General features: G+C 41.3%; 1 protein-coding gene across 1 annotated transcript in view; it reads right to left on the bottom strand.

Moving 5' to 3' along the window:
• The window catches only part of APP (amyloid beta precursor protein), a 275,311-nt gene that overhangs the window by 99,196 nt on the left and 161,609 nt on the right, over positions 1–14,506 (bottom strand). The window contains 2 exon segments of the mRNA XM_047721518.1: positions 6,712–6,768; positions 9,091–9,258. Coding sequence (XP_047577474.1) covers positions 6,712–6,768; positions 9,091–9,258 — 225 coding nt within the window.

The raw sequence follows: 14,506 nt of genomic DNA, 5'->3' as shown, positions 1-14,506 counted from the left end.
AGTGATAACCTCACCTTCAAACAGTAATGAGCTGGACGACTTCCACCAGGCCACGGGGCAGAATGTTTCCCCCAACAGAGGCCTGTGAATGGCACTGAGTCAACATACTAACGTTAGATTCTAACAAGAAAATGTGGTTAGTCTCCTTTCGTCAGGAGAAAGGCAATTTATCTCTACAGCGCAGACAAGATGAAAGTAAATTAAGACCTGTACCAGTCATTGCTTTATCATCGGCAACGCTATTTTACACAGAGCCCGCAATGGGGCGACTTGAAACGGCTGTGAGCATGTTTGAGGTGGCAAAGAGGCTCATTCACAGAGAGGTGAAATATGAACCTATAAATAAAGATTTTAGGTGGAAATTTAATCTGGAAACAAGGCAGAGCTTGCAGATGGCCACCCTGACGTTAACGAAAAGGAAAAAAAAAAGTCTTTCCATTTCTCTAATTCCAAAATAACTAAAATCCCAACCATGTTTTGAACTCAAATGTGTATCGCAACCACCAAGTCCAAGTGAGAGGAGCCACTTGTAACATGAAAATACCGTGTAACCCTTAAATATGGGCCTAGACTCTCTAAAAACAGAAAAGAACAAAGAACAAAGGCCCTTCTCTCCCCGCCGCACCCTAACTTCAGGCTTGTGTTTTGTTTTGTTTTTTAAGATTTCATTTATTTATTTGACAGAGAGAGAGAGCACAAGCAGGCAGACAGGCAGGCAGAGGGAGAGGGAGAAGCAGGTTCTCTGCTGAGCAGGGAGCCCGATGGGGGGGCTCAATCCCAGGACCTTGGAATCAGGACCTGAACTAATGGCAGCCGCTTACCCAACTGAGCCACCCAGGTGGCTCAGTTTTAGAGTCAATGGGATCAATGTTGGCAGACTGTCAGTGCGTATGTCCTGCGGACATAAGGTAATAAAAATGTGGTTCAACACTCAACAGAGGGGTTCAAAAAGTCAGAATCTGCAACATGATCTACTTTCAAAAAACTGCAGCAGGAAGTCATATAGAGCTGTTAACCTCTGTGGAGGTCTTAAGGATAAAACCAATTTCATCTGGCTCTGGCCTTCCACACCAGTCTCTCCCTACATTTGTATGTTTTACTTTATATTTATTGTTCCTTAATCCTATCACATGCCTGGGTCTCATCCATCAATAAAACTGTCAAGTTATTGGAAGCAGGGAACCTGGTCTGCTTGGCTCGTGTCCTTCAAAATACCCAACTTAGCACCAGTACCTCCTGAGCTCAGAAGGAACAGCTTTATTAAGTCAGAGGTTAACATGATGATCTTCTTTTTGTAAATAATGTTTTTTTGGAGCACAGCACTGTTTGTCTACCTACTGTCTATAGCTGCTTTCACGCTACGATTCCAAGTTGGGTATGTACAACAGAGACCATACGCCCTGCAAAACCTAAAATATCGACTCTCTGGTCTTTTATGGAAAACTTTTGCCAAACCTTTTATTAAACTACTTATACTTCTTTGGAAATAGCTGAAGAACAGAGTACAATTATAATGAGCATTTTTTACTGTTCTGAGTAAATGAGCTTTGATTTTTTTTTTTAAATGCTTGTTTGCTGAGCAAATCGATTCCTGTCCATCTTAGGGATTTGTTCCTATGATAGTATGATAGCTTGGAGGAAGAAGCCATTTTTCATCTGCTCATTTCTCGATACCAAAGATGTGGCTTCTCCTGTGTGTCAATCTAATAGATTTTACTGTCACTGAGGTGGTATGTAATTTAATGCACTCCCACATCTTTTTAATGATTTTAATTACCACTAATAATGCCTGGCAGTTTTATAAAAATATCATAATCCCATTAGTATTCCAGAATGTGTTAATGGGAACTAATATTTGCTATTTCGCAATCAGAAGAACAAGTACAGTGTGACTGAGAACAATGGTTCATATCTGGCCAAAAACTGAATGCCTGAGCGTTAGGACAGGATATGACAACTCTGGGGTGAAGATGGCACATTCCATTCAAAGGCTGCACAGTGAGTTTGCAAACTGTGAGCTTCTCAGGCAGCAGCCTTAGAACTTGGGGATGGTGATTTGGCCTGATTTGATATGTCCTCATTATTTTTATATTCTGTGGAAGTATGTTACTCTATTCGATCTCGACCATTTTGATAGGAGTGAAAAACAATCTTTTCCCTTTCTGGATTCTGCATAAGGCCCGATCTAGCCTTTGCAGAGGCCATAAAGCCATAAACATGATCCCAAGGTACATCCTAGATGCCAAGAGATCTGCGTGGCAAGGCCACATGGCATCACCAAAGATGGCCATTTTCTAGCATATGCTGGGATTCTGTGAAACAGAGGGGGAGGGGATGGTGCATGGGGGAACCATAAACTTCCGACCCAGGGATTTGCTGGGTTAGTTTCCCTAATAGCACTCACATTAGAGTAGAAAGACTATAAGACCTCTAACTACCCTACAGTCAGCATAGCAATATCTACCCTACCTTGTACACACTGAGAGCCAGGGTGGTGGTCTAACAAACTCATTAACATCTATCAAGAACTGGAGGCTCCTGACATTCAACACATCCACAGGCCTTCAAGTTCATGGAAAGCATTCCTGTTTACACCAGCCTAGTTTTATCTTTGAATCAGATGTGGGCTCACCTAGTCTAGGTCAGAGGCTCTCCGTGGGGGGTAGGGGGGTGATTTTTACCTCTCCCTGCCCCAGGACACAATTTGGCAAAGTCTGGAGACAGATGAAGTTATTATAGTTGGGGTTTTATTACTGGGGTGGTATTACTGGCATTTTGTGGGTAGAGGCTAGAGATGCTGCTAAACATTGTCCATACACAGGACAGCATCTGCAAGAATAAATTAGCCCCAAACGTCAGTAGTGTCAAGATTGAGAGACCTTGGTTTAGGTATTGTCTGTGTCACAACTTGCTGCAAGAAGAGAACCGAAGATGGGTCATTTGTCGTTCTCTTTGGCCAGACCCTTTGGTGCAGTCAGCTGCCTAAATTCGGCCTGATCCTTTGTGTGACATTAAACACCATTAAGGAGTCAGTCGGTTTGCCTTTTGAGATGCAATCTGATGGGAAGAACGCTAGGAAAAAAGAAATCATTCTCTCCTATTTGGAACATAAACTAATCAATAAATATTTATATACTGACCTAAGATTAGTTGTTGTTCACAAACACAAATGGGCAGACACCACATTAATGTCAGAAACAACTCTGGTCTCATTGGATACTTCATCTCCAATAGGAAAAAGATCTTATAAAGGATTCAAATCCACAAATTTATGAGTAAAATGAAATCTCTTAGCCTCTTATTTCTCTCTTTTTTAATCTGTGGTTTAGATCCTTATCTGCAACAACAAAATAAAAAAAAAATCCATGTTCCTTAAAATTGCAATAACCAAAGTTGGTTTTTATAACACAGATTTAAAATCTAGAAATATATGATCATAATATGTTTTTACAGGAACATGATTGTATTTATACTGTAGCCCATTGCATATTTTCCCCACATATGCAATGTTAACATCAGTTTAACTAAGGAGCTTTTTCTATCTCAACTGAGAGCAACTCCAACTGAGAAACCCATAAACAACCACTTTGGTGAAGAGAGACCCTCCAATGAAGCCCTAGGTTGGTGAAGGAGGCAAATCAAATGGGCTAGTTCACCTTCTTGTCGGGCTCATCTCTCAGACTACATTCTGCTATCTGCATTTGACCTCCAGATGACAGTGACTTCTTTAATTCAAATGTGTAACTCTGCTATAAATAAGATAGCATCGTTGCACAGGCTATAAATAACTAGAAATTACATGCTTTCTCTAGTCTGTTTGTACTAGCACTGCAGAACCCTCCACTTGCCGTGATGAACAGTCTCTGTAGGCAGACAAGAAAATAGAGCTGCCAAAACCACTTCAACCTCCTAGGATGGAAAGGTGTCATGATCCCAAACACACTACAAGTAGTTGGAGAATATTACTGGAAAAGAGAAAATAATGAGAGATTTTCAAGGTCTGTTTGGAAGAGCCGAGGACTGAAGAAATTCATGAAAATAAAAGAAATTTTGTAAAATATATTTCTTAAAGATTTTATTTGTTTATTTGAGAGAGAGAGTGAGAGAGAGCACACACACATGGGGGCAGAGGTAGAGAGCACCCAGTCCCGATGTGGGGCTCTCTCTCACACCCTAGAGATCACACCGTGAGCCAAAATCAAAAGTCGGACACTTAATCAACTGAGCCACCCAGGGGCTCTCATGAAAGTAAGTTTATCAAATAATCATTTCTGTTAATTAATAAGAATGGAAAATTCTAATTCTTTTATATGCTAAAATGATATAAAATATTGTTTTATAAAAGGGGGAAAAGATATTGAGTGATGCTATATTCAGTGCATTTAGAAAAAAGTTTTTAATATTCTTCCTCTTTCTGTTATTTTTTGTATTCTTAAAATACACTCTGAACTTTAAATGTAATTTTTCTAACCTAAAAAACAGAATCAAATCCTTGGTTGTATGGAGTGCAGTGTATAGCCGCAAATTCATTTATGTTTCAAAGCTGGTCCTGCCACATTTTGATGGTTCTCACAGCCTCATTTTCTCCTATGTATAAAAGACATGAAGGAAATGCCCACAAAGTGCTCCTGAGAAAAATAAATGATCCGTGAAAATGCCTAGTAAATTGCAACCCGCCACAAAGATCAATATATTATTAATCCTACAGTATAAATACCCAGTTTTCTCTGGTCCTCTGTGTTGACTCACTTGTCATAGTTTTGATGGCGTTAGGAAAAAAATGCTTTGTCACAGTCACAGAAAGTACATTGATTGTAGTAGTAAAACCCCTATATCCTTGAAAAGTTATATATAAAGTGAATGGATTTGAACCTTATGGTGGTCATTAAAAAATTTTTATGGTCGATGATGAAATTATTACATAATTCTCTATCATTTATCTTTTTAAATTTTATTTATCTTCTAAAGATTTTATTTATTTCAAAGATTTTATTTATTTATATGAGAGAGAGAGAGCGTGCACAGGAGCAGGGGCAGGGGGAGAGGGAGAGAGAGAAGCAGAATCCCCCACTGCGCAGGGAGACTGAAGAGGGGCTCATTCCCAGGACCCTGGAATCATGACCCGAGCTGAAAGCAGATGTTTAACTGACTGAGCTACCCAGGTGCCCCTAAGATTTATTTATTTTTTAGGGAGCAGGAGAGAGAGAGAGAGAGAGTATGTGCACATGTGCAGAAGAACAGAGGTAAAGAGAGAAGGAAAGCAGCACACTACTTGCCCAATGAAAGGCTCAATCTTACGACTCATGAGATTATGACCCGAGTGGAAATCAAGGGTTAGATTCTGGGCGCCTGGGTGGCTTAGTCATTAAGAGTCTGCCTTCGGCTCTGGTCATGATCCCAGAGTCCTGAGATCGAGTACCACATTGGGCCCCCTGCTTGGCACCAGGAAGCCTGCTTCTCTCCCTCTCCCACTCGCCCTGCTTGTGTTCCCTTTCTCGCTGTATCTCTCTGTCAAATAAATTAATAAAATCTAAAAAAAAAGAGAGATAGAGAGTTGGAGGTTTAACCTACTGAGCCACCCAGGTGCCACTTATTTATATTTTTTAAAAAAGATCTATTTGGAGGGACACCTGGGTGGCTCTGTTGGTTGGACGACTGCCTTCGACTCAGGTCATGATCCCGGAGTCCCGGGATCGAGTCCTACATCGGGCTCCCAGCTCCATGGGGAGTCTGCTTCTCCCTCTGACCTTCTCCTCGCTCATGCTCTCTCTCACTGTCTCTCTCTCAAATAAATAAATAAAATCTTTAAAAAAAAAAAGATCTATTTGGAGACCAGGTTTTTTTTCAGGATAATATAAATAAATGCTAATTTTCATTACATCTGAACTAATACTGAAATTGTATCTTTTTCCAATAACCATAAGCATCAATAGTGTGTGTGTGTGTGTGTGTGAGATCCCTAGCCTAAAAACGCATAAATCTATTTTTGGATATAATCCATATTTTAAAATAAGTACTAGAATGTTTAACACCACATTTTAAAAGCAAGCTAGACTAATACGCCAAGTGGAATCATCACAAGACACAGACATTCTAAGGTTGGTTAATGCAAGATTTCTTTAGATGAATCTTCTATAACCATATGATAAAACTCGAAGTCAGGCACTTCTGTCCCAGTAGCGTGCATTCACGGAGAGGAAGAAGAGGTGGTTAGGAAATCTAGACGGGCTCTTTCACTTCCTAAGGCTTCACATGTGCCTTACAACACAGAACTGAAGTCTGTGCATATACATTAGTCCATTAGTTAGCATAATGCATGCATATTATGTATTTTTCTAGGAAACAAGTCACTTATACATCTGTGGCCTCTCAAACTGTGGCGTCTTGACAGCTTTAGGAAATAAAATAGTGATACCAACCAAAACACAATAATATTATATATACGATACATAACAGAACCACACTGAATTGAAAAAAAAAAATGATCAGAAATAGAAGTTTAGTCAGTGCTCTTAGCCCGGGATCTGAAGTTGTCTGGCAAAATTGCACATAATTACAAAGCAAAGCAATGGAAATAAACATTTTATTGAAAGACAGGTGTTGGAGACACATAAAACCATGCAAAGAAAGTGATGATCTGGAGTTATAACCCAGCCATGCACTGGACTATGTCCTCCCCGCCCCAGCCCCCTCCAGAGAATGACAACATACGTTTAACAGCATCTTGGGGAAGAGGTTCCTGGGTAGTCTTGAGTAAACTTTGGGACACTACGGAGAAAATAAAAGAACGTAACTAAAAACAAAAAATAGAAACATGCGAATGATGGTCGAAACTTACATGATTCCACTGACCAAAGGGAAAAACAAAAAGAAAAACATTGGATGAAAAGCAAAACTGAACAAATACCCTGAGGTTGGGCCCCAGCACAGAACCAAAGTAAACATAAACCTAAGAGATCTATTTCCACAGTAATACCTTAGAGTGCTGGGTATTTGGTCTTCAATAGCATTACCAAGTAACCTGTTGAGGATTTCCTGCTCTCTTTCTCCCTCCTTAGTGCCAAGCATCTCCAGTTCCCAAGGATTCACACCAATCACCCATTCAGAGGGCACCTCCAGCTCCCAGCTCGGGCCATGTGTTACATTACTGTCCACTTAGAACTGCCCACACTTCTGACCTTCAGTCTCTCACATTTGCTTTCTTGATAAATTACTCTATAACCTACCTGTCCTTCTGAAACTAAATACAGACTGTCTGGCTGATCATTACATCTTCGTTGGGAGTGTCTACCTTTGGCAAAGCTCTCAGCAAAAGGCATGCCATCCAGAGCATCCTCTAGAGGCTCCGACTGACCTGTGGTGCCCACGGCTCGCCCCAGCCTGAGCCAAATCAGACTGATGATGTGGAGAGCGTGTGCATAGGGGCTGGAGTAGGGTTTTGGGCGGGGGTCGGGGGTGGGGGGGGGGAGTGCTTTCTAACTCGGGGCAAATTCCTCCTCACTGCCGATAATTTTTAAAAACCCTCATTCTTATTGCATGTGCGTGCACGCGTGCGCACACACACACACACACACACACACACACACACTATACTCCAAAAAATAAGTCCACCTCAGGGAAATGGAGAAAGAAAGTTGGAAATCTGCCAAGAAATCTCCCTCAGCAGCTAAGCCAGTTAGAATCTCTGTAACAAAAGTCTTTTGTTCAAGAGGCTCCAGGCAACAGAATCCCCCATTGTGTTCCATGTTACCTGACCTAATTAACTTCTTTGTTTGAAACCGAAGAAAGGAGTCTTTTGAGCTAGAAGCTACCATCATCCAAAGGCAGCCAGAACAGAAGCCCTTGGGGTTACCAATTCCTACACCTGTTCTCACACAAGATAGAAATGGAGTCATCCCTCATTCAGGAGACCAATAGGAACTGTTCCATTAGATTCCACTTAGATCTGGGCTTCACAATAGAAGGTCTTAATGGTGCAGGTCCTTTTGTTGTTTAGCATAAGCCCATGATCACAGCAGAAAACAATTTATATAATCCCTAGGAATTCCATGCAGGAAATGGTACCTGTCACCCTCACAAGAGCAAGGGAGAAAAGGCAGAAGTCTCTCAAAAGAGAAATGCACACCCACTGAGTTTAATCTTTAATTTCTCAAGTTGAGCAATTATTTCTTGGGTAGTTTAATTCTCCCACTCACGAACAACAGTTAATAATTTTATTTATGTGGATTTTTGCACAGAAGGCTGTCAGCAAGAACAGAAGTCCTCTATGTCTGGTTCACTACCTCCTGAGTGCCACCTCTGTGGTAAAGTTTCATCTCACATTTGAGTCACTGTCACTGTATGTCTTTAACCCCTGGAGTTATGAAGAGCCAGAAGTTTGAAAGAAAAGGCTTGGAAAATTATATTCCCCAACTCTCTTGTCATTCAAGGTTTCTAACGTGAAGAGTTTTCTTCTGCTTCTAAGAGAAGACACGAAAAACCAATATTGCAACCGGCCCAGCAAGAGCTCTGAGGCCACTGGGGACTTTCTATCCTCCGGCATTTGAAGTGCATATGCTTGATTCAATCACATTCCCTGCTACACAATCAAAGTCGCAAGTTACAAAATAACTTAAAGGTACTCATCACAACAACCCGCCTTGCCGAGGCAACCAAAGCTGCATCAGCCGGGCTTCCGGTGGTCAGCCTTGTTTGCACATATACTGCTCATGCACAGACCCGAACACACAGGTGCACAGACAAACACGTACGCAGACACTTGCAGAAGACAGCTGAGAAGACAAAACAGCGACCTCAGCTTGGCTTAAAGAGAGGGATTCGAAAGAAGTCCCTAGAGATTGCAAGACGAATGCACCAGAGCTAGTAGAAGAACACATCCAGGGCCATGCTTTATTAGAGAAAGACGGAGATGTGTGCTCGGGGTGGAAGAGACGCAAGGAGACGCCCGGCAATTAGAGAAGTGGACAGAGAATGTGGTTAGTGGTAGCAACAGACCCGTTCCCAAGGACCAGGAAAACCGATCTGTTACAGAGAGCGGAGTCAGTGGCGAGAAAGACGAAAGGTGGCCAGGCTCGAGGAAGGTCCACTTACTGACGCTGCCACACACGGCCATGCAGTATTCCTCTGTGTCAAAGTTGTTTCGGTTGCCGCCACATCCGCCGTAAAAGAACGGGGCGCACTTCCCTTCGGTCACATCAAAGTACCAGCGGGAGATCATTGCTCGGCATGGCCCCGTCTCGGCCTGTTCAGAGCACACCTCTAATCAGAGGAGACGTGGGGAACCACATTTAGCATGAAAAGGTACCGGCTCGCGGTTCACGCACATGTTTATGTTTCTTATGCATCAGTCCTCCCGGGGGGTGGGGGGTGACGTGGGCTGGGATGATTAGGCAGATTCTGTCCAACATTTTAATCACTGACCAGGACTTTCGAATGACCTCGGAAACAGAGCCGTGCATGCTTATCTGGTTTAATGAGGGTAGCTTAGTAGTCATAAAAGGATTCCGGCTGAAGTGAACCAATCTTTAGCTGCTTTTAGGTGAATAGTAAATGCCCCAAAGTGTCTGCACATTGAAACATCTCTTCCCTCTAAGAAATAAACTCCTCTTCTAGAATACCCTCAAGTCAGCTTTAAAGGTAAAAGGATTGCGCCTGCTTCTAATGCAAAAAACGTACCCTGTCCCTGACATCTGATTGTTTTCCTTCATAAAGGACAGTCTTGCCTCGGAGTGTAAAATAATTACACCTATTTTGAACGTGATCCAGTCTGCAGAGAGCCGGCCTGTCCACTGACCATATTTGAAACACATATGGAACATCTGTAAATGTGACCTACAGCTGATTACATTAACTCTAGTTAAATGTAATTTTTGTTTTTTCATTCATCTGTCCTTTGGGCAGTAATGTCACAAACAATAAACCATCGTCAGCCAACTCTAATTTGTTAAAACATACCATGCACCATTTTACCTTAAAGCACATCTTACCTGTCGACATGCTTTGCCACCCTCCCCAAGATCAGCGTCACGATCCCTGATTGATCAAAGTGTCATAACCTCTCTGTTTCCATTTGTAAAGTTATGGTAATTAGAACAAGAACTCTTCCTCCCATGTGTATTCCATTTTTATTAGAAGTAAAACAATTCCCCCTCTGAGTTTGTATCTTGCCCTAGCTCAGCTTATAGAGAAAATGCCAGATGCCTAAGCCCACACAGATGTCTTGTTTATTAGTTTTATCATCATACCAAAGAAAAGCATCCCTCTCAAAGAGAAATGTCACTCAAAACTCAGAGCTTCCCAATTAGGAATATTCAGCAACATTCCTCCACTCAATCCTTTAATCCTTCACTCAAAGACAAAGATCCACACTGTTTATGTAAACGAGAACTCCTGTTTAACTTCCCTATACACCACTTATTGTTCTTTCCAATTGAGACAAAGAGATGATGGCAAAACCAGGAGCTACCACCATCATGATGACGTCGACAGTTAGTACAGAGCTCAGAAGGTGGAGGTCAAACACTGTGCAGGAGAAAAGCCAGATATCGGATATCCAAGGTGGTTCTGGCTCTCTTTAGATGGTTTTCAGATGGACGTATCTGGCTCCAGGAGCATCAGGGCTCAAGGTCACCCATCTCTAATGTCTTCTCATTCAGTACTGCTGCTTTGGAAGTCCATTCTTGCCAAGCCATGATGTATTTTCAGGTTGCTTTCTGCACAGAGCTCTCCCGTACAATGAGAACCTGCCAACCCGTTCACACAAGCTTCCCATCCACTTGGCAATTTGCTTTATCCTCCACAAAGTAAAGGATGGTACTCATACTTTTAAAAAGGATAAAATAAGTTTTGGCAGTGGAGGAGCAACTGAGCACCTCTGAGTTATTGACAAAGCAGCTTCTGGGCCATAGAGTGAAAAGCCAGATGCCCCAGAGGTAGGCCCCCTTCAAATCACAGCCATCAGCTGTCTCCTCTCCTAGACCTTAATGACTGTTTCTCTCTCAGCTCTAAGAAACACCTACAGGCTCTCTCCCTTGTATTTCCCTCACCAATCTGCACACGTTTATGTGACTGCCTCTTTCTTGTTTCTAAGATGTGGTAATATTCATCATTAAGCCCCTCCTCAGGCTGTAGTAACTGCAAAGAGACTGCCAGACAATGGTATCTTCTGAGCCTACACTGTGCGTGAATTTGGCCCCGGAGTTACCAGTGGCCACTGCTCCAAGAAAGGCACAGGGTGCCTCCACCCCGTGGCATGACCCCAAGTCACAGGGCCACCGGCAACAAAACCCATCGTGCCTCAACAACTCACAGCAGTCCTCACATTTGATACGTCCCAGTACATGCTGTCTTGTACTCGTTGGCCGCAGGCCCCCCAGTGAACACCATGGCTGTGCCGGGGCAGGACCCTGTCTCTAGGGTATCTCCTGTGTATGAATTAGAAGTGAGAGAATTTGGGGCAGGGGAAAGTGAAGCAATGAGATAAAAGAATGATGATCCAAGGACAGGATCCGTGATAGATATTTGGCTTTCTGTGTCACCTCGGAATTTCTGCTGATCGAGGCAAAACCTCCCAGTCTAGAACTCAAATGGCATTTTAATAAAGCATCATTTCCCTATACCACAAGTGAAACATTTTTATTTCATTCATTTAATTTTTCTTCTGTCTCATTCAAAATGGCTACCAAACCCCTTTGTCACCCCCAAATTTGCAGAGTCCCAGTCAACCAGAAAAAACATTCAGGACACAAAATCCATTTATATGTCAACTAAGTAAATGGAATGAACTACGCGACAAGCCCACAATTCTTGCTGGTGTCTCCCGCTACAAGAGTCTTGACCCATCAATCTGAGAAGGCAAAGAACTGAGTGACACAACATTGGGTGGGGGGTATTTTGGTGGCTCTCTTGACATCATCAGGGCTGCTGCTGCACTCTGGACATTGAAGGCCCCACGCAGTTTCATACTGGTGTATGTGGACAAGGTGAGGCATAGCCATCAATCCCACAGTACTCAGATAGAACATGCAATAACGTGGCCAGAGTTGGTATAATAGCGTGTGATAATCTAATGTCAAATGTATTGGGCAGTACCCACATGGGAGCCTGGAAGAAAAGGGGTACGAATGGCTCCCTTTGGAACCTCTCGAAGACAAGGGCTCTGGCCAGCTGGTTCTGATCTGCTGACATGGAGGAAGGCACTCCAGATGTCCTGAGCCACCGTAAGGACAGCAGAAGAGAAAGGGCAGCTCATAATCCCGCCAGTCTCCAGCGCTACCATTCCACCATCGAGCTGGCATCTCCCACCAGTTTCCTTCTGGCTAGGACTCGAACGTCAACTCCCTCGAGTAGCAGGCTTCATTTCCAAGGGGGAAATTATTCACAATATCATCCACTAAATGCAGAGCATTTAGGCCCTCTAGGACTGTAATTCCCCCAAAAGAGAATTCACCTGAAAATTAAACCTGTGGTTTTCTTTTCTCCACCTTCATTTTCTTCTCAAAATGTAAAATAATAAAGAAGAAGACTCACATTTTAAAGCCATTTAAATTCCAATCCACCTTCATTCGTATTCAAAGTAAATCTTCCATATCATAATGAAGAAAATTTGTCCAGAATAATAGACGCTGGGATCTTTCTCAGAATGCTTGGAGTCAGATAGAAATACTGACCCAGACTTATACAGACATCTAAGGAATGATGATCTTTGTTTATTCATATTTAATTCTAAAGCTTCTAAGATGACAAATAGGCTTCTCAATATTCATCTAGCTGAATTCTGCTGGTAGGGAAGGCTTAATTTCTTCTTTTAGAATAGCTCTATCCATCTCTAAGACAAGAGACCACTTAATAAACTGAAATGCTAGTATACACAAAGCATATGAGTTTATAAGCTTAAAAATGGACTCTATGCATTTTATATCTTTGTAAGGTACGTCCTTGCCAAGAGCTGGGCTGGTTTCAACACTAAATTCCATTTTCCAAAAATCAGTATTATACAAATACAATATAGGAGCAAAGCGGCAGCTCCCTACACTATACAAAATGATTAGGCAGTCCACTGTCCAAAAAACAACGCTTTAGCCACAAAAAATTAACTCTTAATAGACGTCAAATTGAAGTAAACTTTATTTTGGACAACCAAAATTAGAAAATTTTATACTTAAAAAAAATATATCAGCATGAAGATACCTGAGAAAGTCGCAGCTAGGCTGAGGGTAAAATTGCTTTCAAATGTACAATAATTATGATGCCTTCTTAAAAAGCAAGATTAATGGGTGCCTGGCTGGCTCAGTTGGTAGAGCACCCAACTCTTTATCTCAGGGTCATGAGTTTGAGCCCCACATTGGGTGTGGGACCTCCTTAAAAAATTAGTAAGTAATGTACAAAGTGTTTTAAAAAATAAAGAACATTAATAGATTAATTATTGTTAAATAAAGCACTAACTACTAAAGAATAATTTTAGAATAATGTAAAGCTTTTTATTATTCATTTTTAGTAGTTAAATTTCAATTATTCTGACTACTGGAATATGAGAAAATAAAACCAGTATTATACGGAATGTATAAGGTTTAAATTTACAAATTTTGAGAAAGCAATCACTTGAATAATCCTAGAAGATTTTTTTTATAGAAAGCTAGAAATTGTGTATTCTGATATTATAAAGAAATAAAGAAAATTACGTAGGAGAATTTCTCCATGTGCTGTAAGAATATATGCAGAGTTAAAGTTCAGATACAGTACAAATATACCTATTTTCTTTGAGTTAAAAATTATATGTCTTGGGGCGCCTGGGTGGCTCAGCGGGTTAAGCCGCTGCCTTCAGCTCAGGTCATGATCTCAGGGTCCTGGGATCGAGCCCCACATCGGGCTCTCTGCTCAGCAGGGAGCCTGCTTCCCCCCCTCTCTCTGCCTGCCTTTCTGACTACTTGTTATCTCTCTCTGTCAAATAAATAAAATCTTGAAAAAAATTATATGTCTTGAAATTTTATTTTATTTAAGTAGTTTCCATGATCAACGTGGAGCCCAGTGCAGAGCTTGAACTCACAACTCTGAAATCAAGACCTGAGTCGAGATCAAGTCTTGGATGCTTAACTAACTGAGCTACCTCGGCACCCCCATATCTTGAAATTTTAAACTAGAGTAAAAAGGGCAATAAGAAGACAAATATAGTCTGACCTTGTGATAAATCACTCGTTTAATGTTAACAGTAAAATAAAAACAATGACAGAAATACTAAAATCTACTAAATATTCTTATCTTTAATATTTCCAATTAAGTGTTGACTGGTCTGCCTAATCATTTAATCAATTAATAATGAATATGGCCAGTTTCAGTACAGTTTAGAATAACTCATTTTCAGCCTAATTAAGTTATTTCTGCAATTCTAAATATTACTATGGGATGCAACTTTGTGAGCCTAAGTTATTAGAACTTAGAACTCAAATTCTGTGGAATAAAGTAGACAGATTGGTGTTTAACTTATAAGTAAAATTTTAAAAAGGTTACA

Source organism: Lutra lutra, chromosome 1, assembly GCF_902655055.1.
Source record: "Lutra lutra chromosome 1, mLutLut1.2, whole genome shotgun sequence".
Classification (NCBI taxonomy): Eukaryota; Metazoa; Chordata; class Mammalia; order Carnivora; family Mustelidae; genus Lutra; species Lutra lutra.
The sequence above is the reverse complement of the archived record's forward strand: the minus strand, read 5'-3'. Positions and strand labels throughout refer to the sequence as shown.